The sequence below is a fragment of the Platalea leucorodia genome (genome assembly GCF_965183815.1).
Source record: "Platalea leucorodia genome assembly, chromosome: Z".
Taxonomy (NCBI): Eukaryota; Metazoa; Chordata; class Aves; order Pelecaniformes; family Threskiornithidae; genus Platalea; species Platalea leucorodia.
The window spans coordinates 60,086,506-60,110,038 of record NC_138858.1 but is presented as its reverse complement, the minus strand read 5'-3'; the positions used below and the strand labels follow the sequence as shown (position 1 = coordinate 60,110,038).

The 23,533-nt window shown below is 39.6% G+C and overlaps 1 protein-coding gene across 5 annotated transcripts; it reads right to left on the bottom strand.

Moving 5' to 3' along the window:
• Window positions 1–3,011: 3,011 nt before the first annotated feature.
• Window positions 3,012–23,180, bottom strand: FAM174A (family with sequence similarity 174 member A). Of its 5 annotated transcripts, XR_014230647.1 has the most exons (5): window positions 22,841–23,180; window positions 13,116–13,250; window positions 12,897–13,009; window positions 7,596–7,678; window positions 6,244–6,294 (listed from the first exon to the last, which is right to left on the bottom strand). XR_014230647.1 is itself a non-coding variant. In XM_082335840.1 (3 exons), the coding sequence occupies exons 1-3, from the start codon at window positions 23,116–23,118 to the stop codon at window positions 7,657–7,659; spliced, it is 435 nt and encodes a 144-aa protein (XP_082191966.1). In that variant the 5' UTR covers window positions 23,119–23,180; the 3' UTR covers window positions 7,274–7,656. The 5 variants fall into 5 exon arrangements, 1 of the variants encoding a protein (XP_082191966.1); XR_014230646.1 differs by lacking the exons at window positions 6,244–6,294; window positions 12,897–13,009 and adding an exon at window positions 3,012–3,094; XR_014230648.1 differs by lacking the exon at window positions 12,897–13,009.
• Between the last annotated feature and the right edge of the window lie 353 nt (window positions 23,181–23,533).

Genomic DNA, 23,533 nt, shown 5'->3' with positions numbered 1-23,533 from the left:
CAATTTCATAGGTACTGAAGACAGATGTATCTGCATCAAGGACAACATAATTCCTATTCAAGTAGCAAAATAAAGAACAACACATTTCATAATTAACAAGTTTTTCATATATCCTACTTTAGCTTTCTTTTTCTTGACACTTACATCCACATAAGTGAATTTAAGGGTTTTTTTTAAGAACAGCTAGAGTTGCCAAGGTAATCAATTAAAATCTTAATCACTCTCTGCTATTTATATCCAGAAGACTATAAACACTTTAGTTACATCAATATTGCCCACTGGAGCTCAGATATTTCTGTATTACGTTAGTAGAGACCGTATAACATTGGAGCCAGAAGCACCACAGCTGCTCAGGCAAATAAGCCCTGCTCTCATAGTACCTCTGGGAAAATTAATGCTGTCATGTCCTAGCTTGGATTGAACAAAGCTCTAGAATCTCCATCCTGCTTGCAAATGTAGAGCAGGTGTGCATTTATTCATATTTAACTTAGAACCCTATTTTCTGCATGTTTACTTTCTAGTATTGAATGTTTCCGATGCTGCTACAAAATCTAAGGCCCTAAATCAATAAAAGTTATTTAGAGCACTAAAATGGAAAATATTATAACTTCTCATCTGTTATATGGGTAGGAGAGGAAGGAAAAGAATTTTTATTTCTTATATTTGTAAAATTCAGAAAATGAATTGAATGCAAATCACTGAAGTTACACGTAAGTCTCCAATCACTGAGCTAACAGCTAAGACTTCAGACCATCCCTTTCCATCTCATATAGGGGAAAAGCGTGCCTAAGGGGAAACACCAACCATTATTTTGGCAGCTGTGAGTATTAGCAGAAAAACTCAAACATGCATGCTGCACTCAGATAAGATGCATAAGTGATTAAGGCCAAGTGTTGCTTCGGCAGGAAAAAGCAGCTGTAACTACTGCTGTCTGAAAACTACATCTACACGGCATAAAACAGCTATTCACAAATATCTGATCCAACCAAAAAGCTGACTTGGATAAGAAATAGACATGTTAAATAGGCCAGATAGATATTACTGAACTCATGCAGATAAGCTCCTTTCTGTATTCAAATTGGCTTATTCCTGCTTTGTTGTCTTTGCACGGTCCAGCATTGCCATCTACCCAGATACAACATGCATGTAGAAGTTTTAAGATTATATATCATTTAGCATGCTTAAGCACACTTCAATAAAAACTTTCACTGCAACACTACTGGGGTAGATTGCAAGCCCTGTACATTGTGCTAGCAACCACATAGAGAGATTAGTGTGTAGACAACTGATTCCCCATTAGTTCTTTCAATAAATAATAAAAAAAAAGGCAGTGATCTTTTGCAGGGATAAGGATAGGTGGGCTCTGTACACTGATGTTCCATACATACTTTCCATTGCTGCCATCTCATAAGCAGCATCCACTGTCTTCTCTGTTGAACACTACAGTTCATGGAGTGCATGAACCAGCCAGTTCATTTCCAGAATGAAATGTATTACATACCTACGAAAGAAACTGAGGGTGCTTTGTCTAGACAAGACTGAAGGACAATATAATGATCTTGTACTATATGGCAGATATTCTACCATTCACTATAGCTTGTGTAATAGGCTTAAAATTCCTAAAAAAGAGATTTAGATTACACTTCAGGAAAAACAAAGATAAAAACCAATCTACTAGAAAGGATAGTTAAGATTTTAACTACATTTCTCAACTTACCTAAACAATCTTCATACTTGGAAGTGCAAGACTTTCAGAAACATTGCAACAATGTCAGTATATTTGTTCCTGCCTTGATCAGTAGGTTTAATGTATATCTTCACAAAAGTATGTCTTCTGTGTTTAGAAAGATGAGGGGCCTTTGGACTCTATCAGAGCACAGAATAAGAACAGCTGTATTTGCTCTGAATAGAAATCCACCTAGCCATGCATCTTTTCTTGGACAGTGACCAAAGCAGGTTCAAGAGAATAAGACCATAGCAAACATATTGCACTTCCCCTGCAGAATCTCCAGGTTTCAAAACATTAGCGGCATATAGGCTTTTGAATGAACTAATCTCTTGTAGAAGTCTCTGCTAGTCTAAAAAACCTAAAACTATGAGTTTTATAAAGATTCTTCATAAATACCATTTACCTTACTTATAAGCTTTTTTCGATGGATTTTTTTCTTTTTTTAAGAAAAAGCTGTGGAAGGAATAAAGAGTTTTTTCATTAGAAATGAGTAATTCTTTGTACAATGCACAATCCAGTTGCATAGCTGGTCAACTGACACCGACTTTTCTTTAAAACATGAACAATGAAAATCTTGAGTGAGAATGTGTATTGTTTCATTCTCTGTCTTTACAGATTAGGTTTTCTGAAGCTGTAATGAATGAATCTTTGTTTCTATTAAACAAAATGAGGGTTAGGGAAGAAGATCAATAAACAAAGTGCCCTTTTTGAATAACAGCTCAAGAAGATCTCTAGTATAACTTTTGGTTTAGACCTCAGACTATGCCCTTGCCTTATACAGAATCATAGAATATCTCAAGTTGGAAGGGATGCATAAGGGTCATCGAGTCCCACTCCCTGCTCCTTGCAGGACTACCTAAAACTAAAGCATATGACTAAGAGCATCATCCAGACACTCCTTTAACTCTCACAGGCTTGGTACCATGACCACTTTCTCATAGAGCCTGTTCCAGTGACCAACCACCCTCTCCGTGAAGAATCTTTTCCTACTGTCCAATCTCAACTTCCTCTGACGTAGCTTCATTCCATTTCCTTGTGTCCTTTCACTGGTCACCAGAGAGAGGAGATCAGCACCTCCCCCTTCACTGCCCCCCTTGAGGAAAGTGTAGACTGCAATGAGGCCACCCCCCAGCCTTCTCTTCTCCAAGCTGGGAAGGGTCAAGACAATAAAAATGAAATGAACATAGCAACATCACTGATTGCACATTGCATTTTCGGTCCATCATTTTGAGTTTCATTACTGTTTTGAACTCAGAACTTACTGAAGCCTAAATGTTTTTTTATTGGCACTGACATTCGTTGTTAATCCATTTCTAAACTTGGATTTCTGAAGAGATACTGCTCATTCACAGGAAGATCAGAGTGCTGTAAAAAAGAAATGGATAATTTTGAGAACCTAAACAGCAGAAGTATATTTTTTTTTTAATTTCTGCTTTTATATCTAACACTTTGGGACTTCCTGCTCTTAGCTACCAGTTTATCAGCGGGAAAGAACAGATGCATCAGGTGATTACATGATCACAGCTACTATGATGTACTCAAAATAACAAATAGCAACAATAAAAAGCAATTTTAAGGGGTATTTAGTAATTTCAACTTCTCTGCATTACAGATCTGCTTATACTAGTGTCACTGTCTTCATGTGCAACATCAAGTACAGTCCCAGTCACCAGGTACAAGAAAGATGTGTTCAAACTGCAGGCAGTAGGAGAAACAGCTACTGGAATCATAGAATATCTCGAGTTGGAAGGGACCCATAAAGTTCACCGAGTCCAACTCCCTGCTCCTCAAGGAATACCTAAAACTAAACCATATGACTAAGAGCATTGTCTGACAGGCTTTGTGCCGTGACCAGTTCCCTGGGCAGGACTGTTCCAGTGACCAACCACTCGCTCAGTGAAGAATCTTTTCCTGATGTCCAGTCTGAACTTCCCCTACTGCAGTTTCATTCCATTTTCTCGTATCCTGTTGCTGGTCACCAGAGAGAGGAGATCAGCACCTCCCCCTCCACTGCCCCCCCTAGACTGTGATAGGTCACCCCTCAGCCTTCTCTTCTCCAAGCTGAACAAACCAAGTGACCTCAGCTGCTCCTTGTAAGTATTGCCCTTGAGACCTTTCACCATCTTGGTCACCCTACTCTGGACACACTCTAATAGTTTGATGTCCTTATATTGAGGTGCCCAAAACTTCACACAGTACTTGAGGTTGGGCCACACCAGTGTAGTGTAGAGTGCGACAATCACCTTCCTCAACCAGCTAGCTATGCTATGCTTGATGCACCCCAGGACAGGGTTGGCTCTTTTGGCTGCCAGTGTACGCTGTTGACTCATATTCAACTTGCCATCAACACAAAGCCCCAGATCTCTTTTCGTGGGGCTGCTCTCAAGCATCTTGTTCCCCGATTTGTATGTATAACCAGGACTACCCCATCCCAGGTGCAGAATCTGGCACCTGTTCTTGTTAAATTTCATACAGTTTGTGATCGCCCAGCTCACTAGTCTATCCAGATCTCTCTGGAAGGTCTCTCTACCTTCGAGGGAGTCGATAGCTCTTCCTAGTTTAGTATCATCTGTGAACTGTTAAGTTCACTAAGTACAGTGTACATTCGATTCCTGAATCCAGATCATTATAAAAACATTATACATATCACACGTTGTGCAAAGCATACTGTCTTAAGCATCTAAAATGCTTATGCCAAAAGCATAAACCTTTTGTCTCATACTCGCCCAATGGAAGAAAGCAGAAAATCACATTCAAAAGATTCCATTATCTGAGAACATCATTTGTATCTCTTAACAAAATTTTGAACTTATCCATCCATCCTGATAATATCTTTAAGAAATCTTCTGTGCTGGTTTTGGCTGGGATAGAGTTAATTTTTTTCATGGTAGCTAGTATGGGGCTTGGTTTTGAATTTGTGCTGAATACAGTGTTGATAATATAGGGATGTTTTCATTATTGCTGAGCAGGGCTTACACAGAGTCAAGGCCTCTTCTGCTTCTCACACCACCCCACTAGCAAGTAGGCTGGGGGTGCCCAAGAAGTTCGGAGTGGACACAGCTGGGAAAGCTGACCCCAAGTGACCAAAGGGATATTCCATACCATATGACATCATGCTCAGCATATAAAGCTGGGGAAAGAAGGAAGGGAGGGACATTTGGAGTTACAGCATTTGTCTTCCCAAGTAATTGTTATGCATGATGGAGCCCTGCTTTCCTGGAGATGGCTGCACCTGCCTGCCCATGGGAAGCAGTGAATGAATTCCTTGTTTTGCTTTATTTGCATGTGTGGCTTTTGCTTTACCTATTAAACTGTCTTTATCGCAACCCATGAGTTTTCTCACTTTTACCCTTTCGATTCTCTCCCCCATCCCACTAGGGGAAAGTGAGCAAGCAACTCTATGGTGCTTAGTTGCTGGCTGAGGTTAAACCATGACACCTTCTCATTTTACTGTCTTAAAACAAGAATGCTTCAAGATATAAGCTAAACAGAGTGCAAGCCACTTGAAACAGATGAGCAACTGTGGACAGAGAAAAATCACGCAGAAATCTCATCAAGGACAGCACTCCAGAGAGATCTGGGTCAATTCTGCAGAGGTTTAGCAGTTAACAACTTGGAACAACATCATCAGTAGTACCATGAGCAAAAAGCAGTCCATTCTAAAACTATGAAGCAGTCCAGCCACACTGGGTCTTTTGAGAGCTGGGTCTTTCAGTTGGCTTATATATTAGAGTCCTTTCCTGGCTCTTACTGGTCAACAAGAAAAATAAAAATGCTTTCTGTCTCTTCTGACTCATGGATTTCTCATTCTCACACCCATTCATGGTATCTGAGGGTGTATACTCCATTATCCTATCAATGCACTGAACTAATACGTTCAGACTTGATCAGGAATTACATATCCTTGTACATGCTATGTCTGGACAAGTTCGAGGAAGTTTGCACAACATAGTATCAGGTATAGTAAATCTCAAGATGTACTTGCAGGAGACACAAGAGCTTACAAACTGAGTGTTTGCATTTCCAGTGTTTCTAACATACTTAAACAGCTCAAGTATATATGCTTAGCAATCATAACAGCTCCTCAGGAGCTCAGAGCATAGAAAGATTCTACAAAATTAAAACAGCTAATTCTAGATGTCAGAAAGACAGTCTCTACTGCTAGGGCTAACATGTGCCACTGCTAGAAAAATTAAAAATCTAAAGAAAGACTGCAATTATGTTTATTTTTAAGAGTGATGGTCCCCTTTATAAAGGGAAGCAACAAGCTTTGCCTTCTGTCATTTGTTGTTCTCTCACCCGCAGCCTATGACACGGCTACCTTCACTATGTCTCTAGATTCCCCAACTAAGCCTCTCTGAGAATCAGTGCTGTATTTTCATTTTAATTTTATCTTTAAATATGGGCAGAAAAAGTTAGTACGAGAGGAAGCAAAATAAAGACTTGCATTTACTGTAAATACAATATATTTCCCAGCTGCGTGTGGCACATGGGCAACTGTAGATGAAAATTACCTTGGGAAGCTGATTTGGCATCCATTACTTCAGACCTCATCTGAGTTGTTGCTAGGGCAAAGTAGGTAGGTTTCAGTACAGCAAATCAGCTGGTACCAGGTTAAATAAGTCTACAGCAGACCCCCTCCCCACCCCATGACTGTAGAAATAACCTCAAAGACAAATAAGGTATTCCCATTTTGTTCAAACACCAAGAGGGGAATGAAGAAGCAGGAAAGATAATCCCTTTCTCCCCATAACCCATAACACAGGAACTTTCAGGAAACATAGCCAGCCCCACCAATAGGGCTATAGCAAGTTTATGACTTGATACAAGATAAACACAGAATTAGCAATATATTTACAGAGTAATTTTAATGAACTGGAATTTGAACATTTTGTCTGCATTATCAAGATTCCTGTGGGAACTGCAATATATTTTTAAAAAATTCAGTCCTCCATGTCTTAAAGCTTGTTCTACTAATTTTTATGGCACTTCCTAAAAATGAATGTAACTGCTAGATGCCAACTACATTCATGTGAATATTACCGCACATTTCATGGTAACAGCTGCTTCTGATATCACTTTTTCATTTTAGAATTACAGAAAATTTAGTATTTGACCTAGATTGTTTAAAAAGTACAAAAGTAAACAAGGCTACCCAAAGGCTTCTCTCTCCTTCAGGTCTGAACACTGACACTGCATGGACTACACCAGCAGCACCCTAAAGCTGGTGCGCAACATATGTTCCCACAAGTTGGAGATGGACCTCACAAAAAAATTGACTCAACAGTTGCAATCAGTAGTCTTAACAGCAAAAAGATGTTACAGTACTGCGTTTTACAAGATCATATTAATATCCTTAAAATCTATAAAATGTTGAAGTATCACACTAAATGCTAGGAACACTGTAAACAGTTTTTATTTGTTCACTAGAGTTTACAAAAAGCACGTTAATTCAGTTTAAAAAAAAGTCTCAACACAAAAGGCAGTAGTTTGGCTTTTTATTTGTAAAGGATAAAGCACCTCCTCAACTAAAACCAAGTTCTAACAATTCTGAGGAGTCCACAGAGGCTATGTTTACTTACAATTTAATATCAGCAAAAAAAATTGTTAACATTCCAGATTACTGTAGAAAAAGTGTATACCACACTTATGGCATACAAGATTTGTAACAAGCAAAAATTACCCTGTTTTAAAAGTAATCTCCCTTCCAAATAGGTTTCCATTTTAGAGCACTCTCTCTCTGTAGGCTTTACATTTAGAATTCTCTATATACAAAAACATACAACAAATTGTTACAGTATTTATTGCAACAAATTAAGGATGCCGTAATATACACAAATTAAATTAGTCTCCCCAACTTTCATACCCTCTTGCTTCTTATTCCTCCCATGATGCAGTCTCCTTCTCTGGTTCTAAGATAAGTTCTTTCACTGAAAGGCACGTACTTCTCTACAACAGAAGAAACAGATGCATTAATCTGAAATGCCCTGTTCCACGGGGAACTTTAGCCTATGTTTTTGAAGGCCAAACATTATGAAAAAACCCATAGAGATGCAACATTTTACTATTAACTTTGCCTGTAAAAACTCGTAGTTACCATATTACTGTGAAGCGAAGTGCCATAGAACTCTGTTCATTTAAACCTCCCAAATAGAGAGACAGCTCACTTACTTACAAAAAAAACTGTGTTTTTACCATGTTGGATATATTTTTAACCTTCCAAGGTTCCTGCATCCCTATTACTGGAAAGCTATCAAACACAGAGTAAGTGCTTTTCCTTGTGCCTTGCAATGCAGTAAGTAGTGTGTGTGTAAAGTGATTTAATGAAGATTGTAAACTATTAGTGTGATATACTTTTGAAAAACAAAGATGTGATATTAGGATACCATACCTCAGTTGACATGGAGGCAAAGTTGCATGGTGAGAAACCAAAGGTTAGAATTTCAAACTTTGACATGTAATATTATGCTATTGAATAAAATGGCTAAAACATTCCATTCAGATAAGATGCCCCAAACTGAAAAGGCACAGAGACTAGACATCTGGGTAATGACAACAGTGAGAGTACACTTAAATTGCATCTATGTTACAACAGAGTACACTGTGGACTTTTTTTTCATATAGCTCTGAAAGAAAACAGCAACAACACTCAAAGTCATAACCATATCAGTATACCAGTATACTAACACTGCTATGCTGATTTTAGGAAAGAAAGCAGTTTCTCTCCCTAACCTTGGAAAGAGTCAAACAGACCTACCAGCTAACCCTAAACAAGCCAATAGGGATTTCTAACATATGCATACTGTGCTGCAGAGTATCACCTTAAAAAAAACCTGATGATTGTTTCAGTCAAGAAAAATGAAAGCAGAGTGGACACTACTGCAGTCTATTAACAGGTCAAAGAAAGAAAAAAAAAAGACAACTATTTTCTATATAAAACAATACTTATATAATTTCTTGTCCATAACAAATGTATATGAACCCACCAGAACGTGTAGATTAGAATTTACTGTAATAGCCTTTAGTTTTTCAGTGTCTTCCATTAGGAGTTATGAGGGTAAGAAACTTATGAACTGAGTAAGCTGACTGTTGACTGTAGTTAAGTAAATCTGCAACTTAACAAAGGACTACACTCAAAAACCATTAAAAGCCCTGCTTCCTTGTTCCCTAATTAGGTGCTCCAAGCCTGACCGCATATTTATGCTACCTTAAAAAACCTGAAACCATCCGTACCTCTGAATTACTGCAAATGCCAGGACAAAGTGTAATGACATCTCCTGAGAATATCTGAGTATCATTATCATCAAGTTGTCCTCAGTGACTCTTTGATTACTTATGCATTTTGTACTCCCTTCGGTCATTCTTGGTTAAGCAGTGATATGAAGACTGATTACTTAGCTTCAATGCTGATGCAAAAGACGTAGTTGAAACAAGGGGAAAGACATTAACTGAAAAAAAAGTACATTCCCAATTAAGGATTTTTTTTTTTTAAGGTACTCTGTTAGTTTTCAAACTTCCCTCCCACCAATGCCATTGCTTTGCAAAGTTTGGGTAGTACTTTATCAAGCTGTTCTATGGAGAATTGTGGAGTGCATTCATATTGTTCAGTACTGTTTTCCTCCTATACACTAACACTGTTTCAAGGTAAAAGTAGCTTTTAAAACTTTGAGAGCTTCTGCCCATGAAGGAGAACACAGCAAGCTCTCAATATACATAAACAGAATATATTTATATTATTGACTAAACATAACTGAGGTCCTTGTTTTCTCAAGCTCCCAAGATCAAAATAATGATTTTCATAATTTAAGTGCTTACTTTCTGAGCTATCTTGAAACAGGAACATATTCTTCCTTTATTATCTACAGTTATGCTCCTCTGAAGGTATTACTTCTGATCTATTTAGTCAGTTTTCCTCAGCAAGTTAACAGAAACATGTTGAAATTAAGTTTGGTTAGATCACACAGTTACTCCAATACAACTACGTTTCTTGCAGTTTGACTGAGAAGTTGACATTATCATATCTTCTGTGAGCAAACATCAAATTTGAAGTAATTTTGCAGCCCCATAGGGCAGAAACAAAGGTATGCCTATGCCACAAATTACATTACTCTATGTATTTACTCCAGACTATGATACGTTCAAACATTACGTGCCACTTCTCTCTCTACTTTTTCTGGGCTCTTTGGACTTGGATCAAAACATCAGGTATTGTTTTTCCAGCTGAAGCTGATGCTTTTAAAAATCAAATACTACTTATCTAGCAGAAGTTCTTTCATCAACAAGATACCACAGTGTGTGAGGAACTGTATCTATTAAAATAAGCACTTGATTTATCTTACAATAGCTACACCATCAGCTAAACGAAACACTACTGATGTATTCAAGCTGTTTGTACCATATGTCATCCAAAGGACTATTTTTAAAACGGTCTGGATCAGTGAGCTACTTTCAAATACTTCCAAATTGCCTGGTATAGCTAAACTAAATAATGATTTGCTGCAGTACTTCAATTTAAAGAGGGGCTGAGTATCTGGAAATTCGGACGGGGTTTTTTTGGTGTGTTTTTTTGGCATTTTTGTTTCCCAACTACAACACTAATAACGTGAATTTTTTTTTGTTTTTGTAGTTATCACAGTTAAGGGCAAGTGCAGTTCAAAGCCTGCTGTCTATAATTATAAAGAGTTTGCTTTAATGCAAGTCAATTTCTTAATCATAAACTGAATTAATTTCAACTACAGAACCATAGAAAGTGTAGTGGCAAAAGCATCAATTTAGGACATAATTTGACAAAATCCCTACTGGGACCAGAGACAGGGCTATCCATAAGACAACCACTTCACTGAGTATGAGTTTCCAAGATAAATTCTGAAGGGGAATGAACAGAATATGCTCTACCTGATTGAATAACCATGATAGAAATATATAGGATCTTTGGTACAGCCCTATTTAGATTTTAGAAGTTCTCAGGTTTATCTCTTTAGATTGATACATAGTTAACAAGCATATATACAACCCAGCATCATGTTTGCATGGCAAAAAGGGAAAAGTAAAATAAAAATAAGGATCTCAGTCTAAACCATACGTCTTTTCTTACTGTTTTCACTTTTGTTTCATCCTTATGCATCCTCTCAGGGACAAGAATGAAATAACCAAGAATGAAATAACTGAAGTATGTAAACCAGATAAGAACAGTATCTATCTGCTTTACATACTTTGGTTATTTCACAAGCAGCTGCAAGACTATGACTGCAAAATGGATTTGTAACAATTTAAAATTACTGTGCATATTAGATACTACTACAATAAAATACTTGAATGAAAATTTTTTCTCCCTAAAATTGAAGTGCTTAGAAACACACAGGGAATTAAAAAAAAAAAAAAAAAAAAAAAAAAAAAATCAGAAATCCGCCTTCTGAAAACCTCTGGTATTATTTTAGTGAACTTTCCCTCTAGGGTTTTCATTACTTCTATTCCAAGGTAGGCAAAGAAGTTTCAAGAAACAGACACAATCACTTTGACACTTCAGGGTGTTTTTCTAGCTTCAGACTTCAAAAAATACGGTCTTGTTTATCTTAACATACAGTAAACTTCAAGCTAGGAATTCTAGATTTATCTGTAGAATGTGAGTTAAATTTACTAAGGTAAACCTACTACGGTAAAACAGGGGGCTTAAAAGACGCATGCTGCCATTTCAGTGTCTGGAAAGCTTAATATAATCCCCCAAAATTTCCACAATAGGTAAATTGGAAGTTATTATAAGCAGTTGAAAAAAAATCAGAACGCTGATCTACATACGTAAGACACGTGTTTCAATACCACTTATTAACACAGCCTCCTCTGCAGTAAAAGACGCAGTGCATATACCTGTTTAACATATTAATAGTATAGTCCCTTTAGATAAAATACAGCTCAAGACATAATCAGCTCCTTCAAGCTAAACAAAAATACAACCATGCTTAATCTCCAAATAAGCATATAACAGTATGAAGTAACCTCTATAACATGAATACAACAATACTGTTGTTAATTGTATAATACTGTTTGTTGATGAGGACTAACCATATTATCATCTTCATTCCTAGTAAAAAGGTTACTTGATACTCCTGTAAATAAAAATTTATGTGGAAGTATCATGTTAACTGGTCATCAAATACCTCGAAGTCTAGTAAGTATGCTGAGTTACAAGAGAACTTAAAAGATCTAGGAAAAACATCGAGGGAATTCCTGAATATAATGTGACAATTACCTATTACATAATAGGCATAATATATACTGGAACAAGTAGTAACATAGGGTAACCGTTAAGTACCACATGACTCTAATACAGAGGAGCAGTAAGCAGAGATATTCCACCTAGTTTCTTCTAATGTATGGAGGAGAAAAGGAAAGAACAACTTTGACTTATGAAAAAAAAATTAATCTGCAAGACTCCCCCTAAGGAGACAAAGTTAAAAAAGACTGAAGCTTTCACTTCAAAGTGAAGTGCATCCAAAGTTGTTTCCTAATAAACAGCAGAACATCTGACTTACTAGTCCAATACTTTCAATTCATTTGAGACATCATGTATTGCATTTCTGGAATTCTTTTGCTTGAGACTTTAATTCAGTTTCACATTAAACAGTGTTGAATCAATTACTTGCTGTGACTGGCAGAATTCATCATTTTATCTCTTCTGATATTTGACAGTAGTCCTCACTATGACAATTCTATCAAAGTTTTTACTATGTCTTTGCAAGTGCAGTGTGATGGCATTACTCAATAAGGAAAACTTTTTTTTAAGTTTGAATTGCATAAGTTTAAGTTTGAATTGATCATAATGTTTAAGTGTAAGGACAATAAGGAAATACAACGAAATTTTCATGTATCTATAGAGTTTCAGAGAGTGACTTAAGAAATGAACCTTTCTATGCAGAAGTACCAAATCTAAAACTTGGTGCAGGATCATCAACAACTAACTGCTGACTACTTTAGCAACGGGGAAAGCAGAATGAAGCTGCTGGAATCAGAACTCATAGGAAAGAAGACACAGGAAAAATTGAGGACCCTCCAAAATAAACAAAAAAAAAAAAAAAAAAAAGAAAAAAGAGAGATGAGAAAGGTAAAAGCTAGTTGTTGACTTAACATAAGCTTCAATAATGACACTGTATTTGTATCAAAAATATCCTACCTTCCTCTCCATTTCTCTGGAACTCACATGCTGAAGACAAATGGTGTTTATCTTCTTGACCACTAAATTCTTGCCCATTTAAAATTCAAGTGATCTTGACATCCCTTCTCCAACTACATGCATATGAAACACAGTAGTGAGCTTTCTCAGTGAAACTGCTGATCATCCATACGCCTTCACTTCTATTGCTAGAAGTACATTCAGCTTCTATATACAAACCTTCGAGGATGATTGGCGTCAAATAATGTTGTATCGTCATCATCATCATCTTGCTCTAATGGGGTCAGCTCCATGTTTTCTATGTTTGTATCCAAAACTCCGTATCTTCGGGTTTTTCTGTATCGCCTTCTGAGCCTGAAATGCATTTTAAAACATTTAAGTGCTATAAACTCTTGTCTACTTTCTGTTCCAACAATGTAAGAAAACTATCCCTTAAAATATGGCTATATTGATACTTATAATAAATTTTAAAAAACTTAAAATGTAAAAATGTACGCACTTAGCTCTATGAAATTCAGAGGTCAGACAATTCTAAGTGTCAAGAGTTTACATGAAATGATTAAGGCCAACAATAATGTCACCTGTAATTTTGTACAGAATTACTGTAGTGAATACAAAAAGTCTATACAGGCACTCGGCAGCTAAATGCAAGAGCCAGGTAAAAATACATGCAAAAGCATACTTGCAGCAGATCCTACAATGAGAAAAACGTTGCGCTACATATTCTCTGTGTGTTTTATGCGTCTCCATAGAACAGCAGATCAAGTCAGAGAGAAACTCAACAAAACTATAGCAGAGACGTATCACAAGCCATGGGTGACATTGAAACTTTTTGTTATCATTTGTGAAGTTTTTTATAGCTGTTAAATTAAAAACATTGTTTATAATTACACTTTAGAATAAGAGAGAACTTGTAGAGTCAATGTCTTGTATGCTTCACAAAACGTGGAAGGAACAGGCCATGATTCATATTTCAGGATTAAGGCACAGTGCTTATCACAGATGAACAGACTGTTTGCATCTGCTTTTCTCACCTTCCGTGGACTGTCTGCGTGGACTGTCTGCGTGGGCCCATGTCCCACGTAAGGGCCCGCCCCCCCCCGAACCGTTCTGTTTGGCTTTGCAGAGCTACTCCTATGCCTTGCTCAACTCTTTGAGGATCAGGAACTCAGATCACTAGCCACTCAGCAAACACTATGCAAATGCATCCGTTTACAAAATGCTGACAGAGTCACTTTCAGCTACTGTATACTAGCAAACAGCAGCTACGTGAAAGCTATTAGACTTAGGGAAAAAAAAAAAAATCTGCTTTCTAGGCATTTAGTGCTAAACTCAAAGCTGATAGTAGCCCTTCCTTTTAGAAACTCCAGAAACCAACCCAAGCTAGGTACCTAAGAAAAGTGTTTACAACATTCAGGAACTTCAATACTGCATATTTCAGAGCTAGTAATTAAAAAGATTACATATAACATATTACGCTGCTATAGTATTGTAGCTAAGTAGTGCTTACACTGGTCAAGGACTTTTCAGCTTCCCCTGCTGCACGGGGTGGGGGCTGGGAGGGAGCACAGCCAGGGGGGCTGACCCAGACTAGCCCAAGGGCTATTCCCTACCCTATGACGTCATGCTCAGTATATAAGCTACGGGAAGAAGAAGGAAGGGGGGGACCCGCGGCCTGATGGCGTTTGTCTTCCCAAGTAACCGTTACGCATGACGGAGCCCTGCTTTCCTGGGGATGGCTGAACACCTGCCTGCCCATGGGAAGTAGTGAATCAATTCCTTGTTTTGCTTTGTTTGCATGCATGGCTTTTGCTTTACCTGTTTAACTGTTCTATTTTATTTTACTTCAATTATTAAACTGTTCTTATCTCAACCCACGAGTCTTCTCCCTTTTACCTTTTCGATTCTCTCCCCCATCCCACCGGTGGGGAATGAGCGAGCGGCTGTGTGGTGCTTAGTTGCTGGCTGGAGTTAAAATACGACAAGTATGTACTATCATACTATGTATAATAGATTATACTATTATTATACTACGCATAATCACCTCTCTGATCACCACTGAGGCACCACTTTAACCACCTCGTAGGAGATATCAAATAGGATATTGAGACTCTCAGCTTCAGATTCTGTCCTGAACTCTGGTGTGCTTAAAGAATTTTTTTTAATATGCAACTTGGAAACACATTCACCTTTTCACACCAGGGCAACTCTGAAAGAACACACAGCAGCATCTAGTCTTTGTTTAAACTATACTCCAGTGAATCAGACCCCCTTTTGGAACTGAGAAGCAAATGTAACCTTCTTAGGATGGGAAGGGTATAAAATACATATCTTTGTTCAAAACGCTCCAACTTCTGATATTACAAAAGGAAATCAGCATGATCATTTCCCTCACCCTTAACTATGACTTGAAACAGCAGCAACTATTGTGCCAAGCATTTAAGTGCTTTAGCACAACTTAAAGTACCTAACTTTATTGTTTAAAGCTAAGGATAATAACACAGATGCAAATTTCACCTTTCGATTCAAGACAAAGTTCCTTCATTTCATCTGGTCTTTAGTCCTCAACATAGAAAGAAGTTGTATACTTCAAAGCACCACATAGAAGAAAATTCTAAACCTTTAAGATGGAAGTGTGATGAAAAATATGGTTGTTTCATATATAGTGTCTTTTGTTTTGTTTTTACTAAAGTAGACACTAAACAATTGGCACTAGGACAAGCACTCCCCGATATTCTAACAGACTAGAAAGTATTTTGAACACAAATATAGGAAATAAAGGAAAGGCAGTTCATATAGTACATATAGAGTAAATGTTTCTGTCAATCTCACTATACCCTTTACTTTTTTTCCACTTAATGGGGTAAAACAGAAAGTGAGTCACTACTATGCATTCAGAATAACCTAAGACAGTCATAGCAGATCTTCAGATTGCAGATAATGAAAAAAACAAATGTGATCACAATGCTGGCACAAATTTCTAGATTCAAATGAATGCTCTTGACAAAGGGATAAAAGAATTACTTGTGACACAAAAACTTTATATACAGATTAGTCAAAAGGCTAAAGGTAAAAGGACACTGGAAGCGCTTAAGCAACATACATGTACGGTCATAACTGACACTAGAGCAGTGTCGTGAGTGTTAACAAAAACTAACCTAAAACCTTCTACCCTGTGACTGTTCGGAAGAAAACCTAGGACAAAATCCCGATTTCATTAAAGTCAATAGTGCTCTCTATGCCTCTCAGGAACTTAACAGGGATAATTTTGGGGTCTAATAACATAAAGTTATGAAAATGGATTTAAAAGTACTAAAAAGTTAATGTTATATTTCTACATGCTCAGTCCCAGTCCTCCTTCAAATACAGCTAAAAGCAGCAGAAGAATCCATAAGCAAATATGCACAGATACCTGCCTAACATCAGTGATGGCATAGATAATAGACTGTTAAAGCAAGAGGACAGCTAAATAAGAGAAAACTAAGAAATGCTGGTGTAAAGAAGGAAAAAAAAAAAAGAAACGGTAAAAAAATGAGAATTTAAGCAAAACAACAAGTCGAGTTTAACGAACAGACAGTGACTCAAGAAACATAAAACTGCAAGGGACCTGGGAGGGTGGGAAGAGTTTAAAAAAACCCCACAGAGTAAGGTAAAAACCAGTCACTACATAACATGTGACCTCTTTTTGCAGGGGATACAATTCCAAAACTGACTGCTGACGGAAATCTCAAAATCTCAAGTCATCTCAGGCAGTTAAATGTTAAGTTTAGATCCCAGAACACCCTTGTACAGAAAGGTATTTTCAATTACATATCTGTAAGTTTTTTGAATGCTCATATGGTGTATCAAATACAAACCTCTTCTGAACACATCTGCACCAAACAGTGGCACAAGGATCCTTAAAAAGCAAAAAGCAACAGGGTAAGGTACATTTACATGAAAAAATTTTCATTTTTACACAAAGTCTTGACCACTCATTCCTTTAGTTTTGTGTATCAACACATTGATAGGGTATATCTTGAGAAACTGCGGTATTTTCTGTGTCAAATACTACTTCACTTAAGGGAGACAAACTTCTTTCAAGGAACAAGACAGTTCAAACACAATTCTTAACTGAATCCGATACCAAGTAAAAGGGTCACAGCAATACTTTTCCTTAAATCCATCCAGAAAATTAATTTAGCATAATAATTATGCAAAATATTTTTTTCCAAGGACCTTTCCATTTACTTTCTGTGTAGAACATAGTGCTGCAGGATTTGCAGGATAATGGCTGCCTATAAGCTGATGTAACTTAAACAGCCTCCAAATAACGTCTGCCTTCTTTTAGGGAAATCCTGAACAATGGAGATGTAAACAGCCTGAAACAACCTACTCTGTCTTTTGACTGTACCAGAAAGAAAAAAAAACACTGCATGCATTAGAGAAAAGCCTAGCCAAACAGAAAGAAAACAGATTTTTGTTTTCTTCTCAAATGAGATGGCTTTTCAATGCCAATAATCACACAGGCAAGCTATTTCTATTCATTGAGTCTGTAAATGCTTTCCAAAAAGTTCACGACTTCCTCATTCTACTGTCATACGATTCCACTCCATGCAAATTCAAGAAACTTAAATTAAATTTAAAAGGCTAGGATAAATCCATACTGTATTAGTGCCATGAGTGAAGTCCCACTCTAGAAGCATAATCAGCAATACCTTTTCTTAAAACAAGACTGACAAATACAGCAGCACTGGTCTAACAGAATTACTTAGAATTTTTATGTATGTATTGTGAGTCCTGGTCAATCTTATTAATCTGTCATGATTACAACACATCATACTCACTGCAAACTGCAAGCTTAACATATAACTGTCTCTAAATGGTAAAAAAAATGTTAACAGAAAATTACATTTTCCTGTAGTCATTTCCACCTGTGTAAGAGGAGAACAAAACCTAATGTGTCAAGGTGTAAGGTACTACCCTTGCTGTAAGCCACAAACACTTTAAACAAGATCAGTTCAATCAAGTAGCAATTGCTAATCACCCTGTCTTTTTAGGCAAAGTGTCTTTCTACTAGAAGCTTTTTACTGTTAGTAAACTCTACAATAAACCAACGTCCCCAACTCATCACCCTTCAGCTTCACAATATTTTAGAGGATTCTGAGAAGTATGTGCCAAGGAAATTGCAGCTCTCCCATAACCTCAAGCTAGAGACAAGTCTTACTTATGGGCCACCATATGCCTTCTCAAAAGTGAAACTCAGATTTTCTTGCTCAATAGTTCCAAAGACAGACTACTTTCAAACAGGTGGATGAGTCATGGGAAACACTCACAGCTCAGCAAAAATATCATGAAGCGTTCGGTAACAGTCTGTGTGACAGAACTAAGTTTCACCTGTCCCAGAGTTGACCCAGTGCTGGCAAAGTTCCATCCTAAAGTTTTCTCATACCTTGTGCTACAAAATATGGTGTCGTTACTTCATGTTCTCCATTAAAGCATATTTTTAACTAAATTCATTTCTCCTGAACTGAGCTATGTCTGCTAGAGAAAGTATTCCCATAAAGTTATTACTTGAAGCTGAGCCCTTCTTCTGCGAAAGGCATGCATGAGCTACAGATTTCACACCCATGAAAGACATTAAGTAATCACCCTTTGAAAGGCTTATAACTAACTTCCTAGAAATTTGTTTTACGTTAAAATAACGATATACAATTCACAATGAAATGTATTTTGGATGTTTTACTTAGCACGCCAAATTATGTAGCACACTTTTCTCTAAAAAGAAGAAAAGCTATTTCATCTCATCTGCTACACCTGTTTTCTCATCACCTCAGAAAGACTGAAGATCTAAGGGAATGCACTTCCTACATAAACATGGAATAAGACCTTTGTCTGCAATAGGCTAAGTTAAAAAAAAAACCAAAACTCTCCAGACAGAGTAACAGGGAGAAAAACCAAAAGGACATATGAACTGTAACGTTAGCCCTTCTATGCATCATGAAGGGCAATCACATACATGAAGTATTTTATGTAAGTATCAAAACTAAGAAGCAAGAAAGGCAATGAAACTATACTGGTAGACTGAAGAAGGCATCACAGCGTCTCAGTTTTCTTATTCCTAGCTCTGACGGATCTGCTGTATGATCTTGGTGCTACATACTTTATTCTTTGTAAATCTTCTGTTATAGAAGGAGTTTTATATATACTGGAATAAAAATCCATAAAAGCCAAAAACTTCTATTGTAATTGGCAGAATTAGCTAATGCAGCAAAACAAGCCTCTGCAAGCAAAACCTCCAGTACAAGGAACTCTAGAAAAGACTAAGGCTTCACTACAATAAAAACTTTTTTCACCAATGTGATTGGAAAAAAAACAAAAAACCATGAGAGCATCAAGAGGGAAAAAAAAAAAACAAAAACAACTTTCTTCCTGTGACAGTGGTAAAACACAGGAACATGCTGCCCAGAGAGGCTGTAGAATCCGCATCATTAGAGATATTCAAAACTCAATTGGACAAGAGCTGAGCAACCTGCTGTGGGTGACCCTGCTGTGAGCATGAAATTGGACAAGACAATCTCCAGAGCTGCCTGCCAGCCTCTGCTACTGTGTGATAGTCCATTTCAGTTGTCACAACTATCAACAATACCTCCCAAACTAAGCTTCTTACTGTACCACAAGAAGCAGAGGCGCGAGCAGCCCAACCTTTATAATCAGTGGGTTCAAATAACAAGTCCCCATACAAAGCTAGAAATGAAATTAAGACTTTTTTTTTTTTCCTGACAGAGAAATTGTATCATCAGCAGTATCACTTGAGAAGGTCAATGAGAGATTGCTAGTTTACATAACCATTTCCAACCAAAATTCATCTCCTACACAGAGAAAAGTTAAGTGTTAGCCACATTAGCAAAGTTCTATCCGTGTACACAAGATTTTCTTGAAAATGTATTTTCAGGGCACCATCTTCAAAGAAAATCACATGACTCTGAAAACAGAAAATTCACACCTTTATCAGAATGTATAAAATTGATAAAGGAAGAGATTGCTACCTTCCTGAATCAGGCAAAACTTTGGCTACAGGTCTCTCAACAGAGAATAGCTAGATTTTCCAGGTAAAGTCTTTATTAGAACTTGAAAAACATTATTTTTTATTTTAAAATTACAGATATTTCCTCTAAAAAAAAAAATGAAGTTGAACGGTATGTATATATTAAGTTTATAGAATAGAATATAGAATATTTCAGTTGGAAGGGACCTACAATGACTATCTGGTCCAACTGCCCGACCAATTCAGGGCTGACCAAAAGTTAAAGCATATTGTTAAGGGCATTGTCCAAATGCCTCTTAAACACTGTAAGACTTGCAGCATCAACCACCTCCCTAGGAAGTCTGTTCCAGTGAAGGTAAAGAAATGCTTCCTAATGTCCAGTCTAAACCTCCCCGGCACAGCTTTGAACCATTCCCAGGTGTCCTATCACTGGATCCCAGGAAGAAGAGATCAACACCTCCCTCTCCACTTCCCTTCCTCATGAAGCTGTAGAGAGCAATGAGGTTGCCCCTCAGCCTCCTTTTCTCCAAACTAGACAAACCCAGAATCCTTAGGTGCTCCTTATAGAGCATTCCTTCCAGCCCTTCTGCCAGCCTTGTTGCCCTCCTCTCAACATATTCAAGGACCTTAACATTGTTTTTAGATTGTGAGGCCCAGAAGTTCATACAACACCTAAGGTGAGGCTGCACCATCACTAAATACAGTGGGATAATCACCTCTTTTGACTGGCTGACTATGCTGTGTTTGATGCACCCCAGGATGCGGTTTGCCCTCTTGGCTGCCAGGGCACACTGCTGACTCATACTGGGTCTGTTGTCAACCAGCACCCTCAGGTCTGGTTCCACAGGGCTGCTCTCCAGCCACTCCTCTCCCAATTTATACTTGTATCCAGCATTACTCTGTCCCAGGTGCAGAGTCCAGCATTTTGGCTTGTTAAATTTCATCCAATTCATCATTGCCCAATGCTCCAATCTCCCTACTTTTCTCTGCAAGGCCTCTTGTCCCTCAAGAGAGTCAACAGCACCTCCAGGTCTGGTATCATCAGCAAAACTGCTAAGGGTGCATTCAACTCCTGCCTCCAGATCATTGATAAAAATATTGAACAGGACTGGTCCTAGAATTGAGCCCTGAGGAACATCACTGGTGACCGGTCGCCAGCCAGAGGTAGCCCCATTCACTACAGCCCTTTGAGCCCTACCCTTCAGCCAGTTCTTTACCCAGCGCACCATGAACCCGCTCATCCCACAGTTGGACAACTTGTCCAGAAGGATGCTGTATCAAAAGTATTATCAAAAAAGTATAAAAAGCCTCACTAAAATCCAGAAAAACTATATCTACCACCCTCCCTTCCTCCACTAGGCAGGTGACCTCGTTGAAAGTCTGTAAAAAGCCCTGAAGCTTTTACGTCTGATAACAACACATATGGTTTCTTCCTGAGAATATCTTTCAGAAGGAAACTGGGAGGTTTGTACCTAAACCTTAAATTTCTTATACAACCATTGCCAAAAATAGTTCAGCCACCAGTTCAAATTCAGAAGCACATCCTTCCTCTAGTCTGAATTTCAGAAGCAAGATGCAACAGAAAGATGCAGCAGAATTACAGAACATGAGGTTTAACCTTCTTGTTTAGAGTAGCACCTAGAACACAGCACGCCAGTTTCAAATGCAGAACAGCAACCTTCTATTGCCAAAAACTGAATATCAAATAATTGCCATTCATGCAGAAAATAATGGCAGTAGATGAGAATTTCCTTCTCCAGCTCCTGCAATGAGATGCTTTTATTTATTTATTTGGTCTTTCAATAGTACTGCTCAGAACTCCAAATCCAACAGGCTCCTGTTCGGAGGAACCCAAACACTGAGAAGTGCTCTTGTCCATTTTCACTTGCTTAAAAGATTATGCTGCTTCCTATGATATCATCAAGATATGCATTCTAATAAAAATAAGATTGAAGGCTGCTCAAGAGTGATCTGTAAAAGCTACGGAGCAATCAGGATATCCTAGTTTACTTGGACTACACGTCTTAGTAAGTGCCCCGCACAGACCATCGTCTTTCAACTACCTTCCTGGAATAAATGGTGAAGTTGCTGGACACACTAGCCACCAGTATATCTAACTACAATAAAAAGTACATAGAGAACTTGCTGCATAATGAATGTGCTTTATGCATAGCAACACATTTGGGCCTTGCCCAGAAGAGCTCACAGTTTAAGCATTAGAGAGCAAGTAAAACTGCATGGATGACAAAATGCAGAGACAAACACTATACTTAACTGTAAAATCACATAATTATGCAGTCAATAGTTTCCATGAGAAACATAAAAAGCTTGCATTACTGAGTTGCTTTTAAGGGCCCTTTTCTTAAGAAAGCCCAAAACAGAGAAGTTTACTGAAAAAGAAAGCACAAAAGAAAGATGTTTAGATGGACAAATTCGGTAGCTCAGCACGACAGAAGTTTGCGAACAGGACAACCGACTGAATGTACAAAATTAAATTCAGGTGGACTGATGGATGCCAGTAGTGACAAGCCCACTTGAAGAGAACAGGAGGGAGCCAGGAAAAGCCCGACACTGACGAGTGGTATCACTGCTGCAAGCGGAGCCCGACCGAGCACCGTCCTGTCCATACGGGGCGGGCAGGCGGCACCAGGCGCTTTCCAGACGCCTCAGCCGGCGGCACTCTCCGCAGGCAGCGGAGACATGCCTTGCTCGCCGGCCCCCGGCCAGGAGCCGAGGGGACCCTGACAGCTGAGGCAACCGGCCGGGGCCGGCGCGGCGCTGGCAAGGGCAGGGCCGGCCCCGGCCCCCCGGCGGCGCCATGCCTCCCCACGGCGGCCCGGAGGGGGCAGCAGCGCCTTCCCCCTCGCCCGCCTGCTCCCCGCGGCAGCGCTCCAGCCAGCCCGTCCCCCTCCCTCACCGCACGGTCCGGATCACGAAGTAGACGATGAGGGCGGCGCTGGCCAGCACCAGCACGGACAGGGCGCGCTGGGTCATGGGCTGGCCCTGCTCCGGCGGCGCCGAGACCTCGGCCAGGCGGCTACTGCTGCTTCGCGTGACACCCCCGCCGGCCACATCCGTGGGGCGCGGGGAGGCGGTGGCGGCACTCCGGGGAGGAAGGGTCGCCGCCGCAGCCTCCCCACAACGGGCAGCCAGCAGCAGCCCCGCCAGGAGGCAGGGCAGCGGCGGCGGCCACATATCGCCCTCTCCTCCTGCCCGGCACGGGTCCCCACCCGCCCCTGCCGCCCGGCGCGGCCTAAGCGCGGCCGGCCCCTGCCGCCGTCTGGCCGCCGGAAGCGGAAGCGCTCATCGCCCGGCGCTGCCATGGAAGCGCCAGCGAGCAGCCCGCCCTGCTCCCGGCGGCAGTCAAGTGGCGCAGGGCGGGACGAGACGGGGCGGGGCGGGGCGGGGCCCGGCGCCGTGGGAGCCGGAGCTGGGGTAGGTTGGGCGGGGCGCGGGTTTCCCGCGTCCGCGGAGGACGCACGGCGCCCCGGCGCTGCAGCTTGCTGCCTTCTGCTCAAGCGGGACCGCGTTCCTGCCGCGCCCGCCGGGAGCGCTTCAGCTGCTGCGCATGTGGCCGGGCCCGCCAGCTGCCGTGCCCCGCGGGCGTCTG

Excerpts from the sequence above, each read along its gene's own strand:
- FAM174A (XM_082335840.1), bottom strand. The coding sequence starts at position 23,118 with ATGTGGCCGCCGCCGCTGCCCTGCCTCCTGGCGGGGCTGCTGCTGGCT. Across the intron at positions 13,251-22,840 it reads TTCGTGATCCGGACCGTGCG|GCTCAGAAGGCGATACAGAA; the intron begins GTGAGGGAGGGG and ends AATGCATTTCAG. Across the intron at positions 7,679-13,115 it reads GACGCCAATCATCCTCGAAG|AGAAGTACGTGCCTTTCAGT; the intron begins GTTTGTATATAG and ends CTTCTGTTGTAG.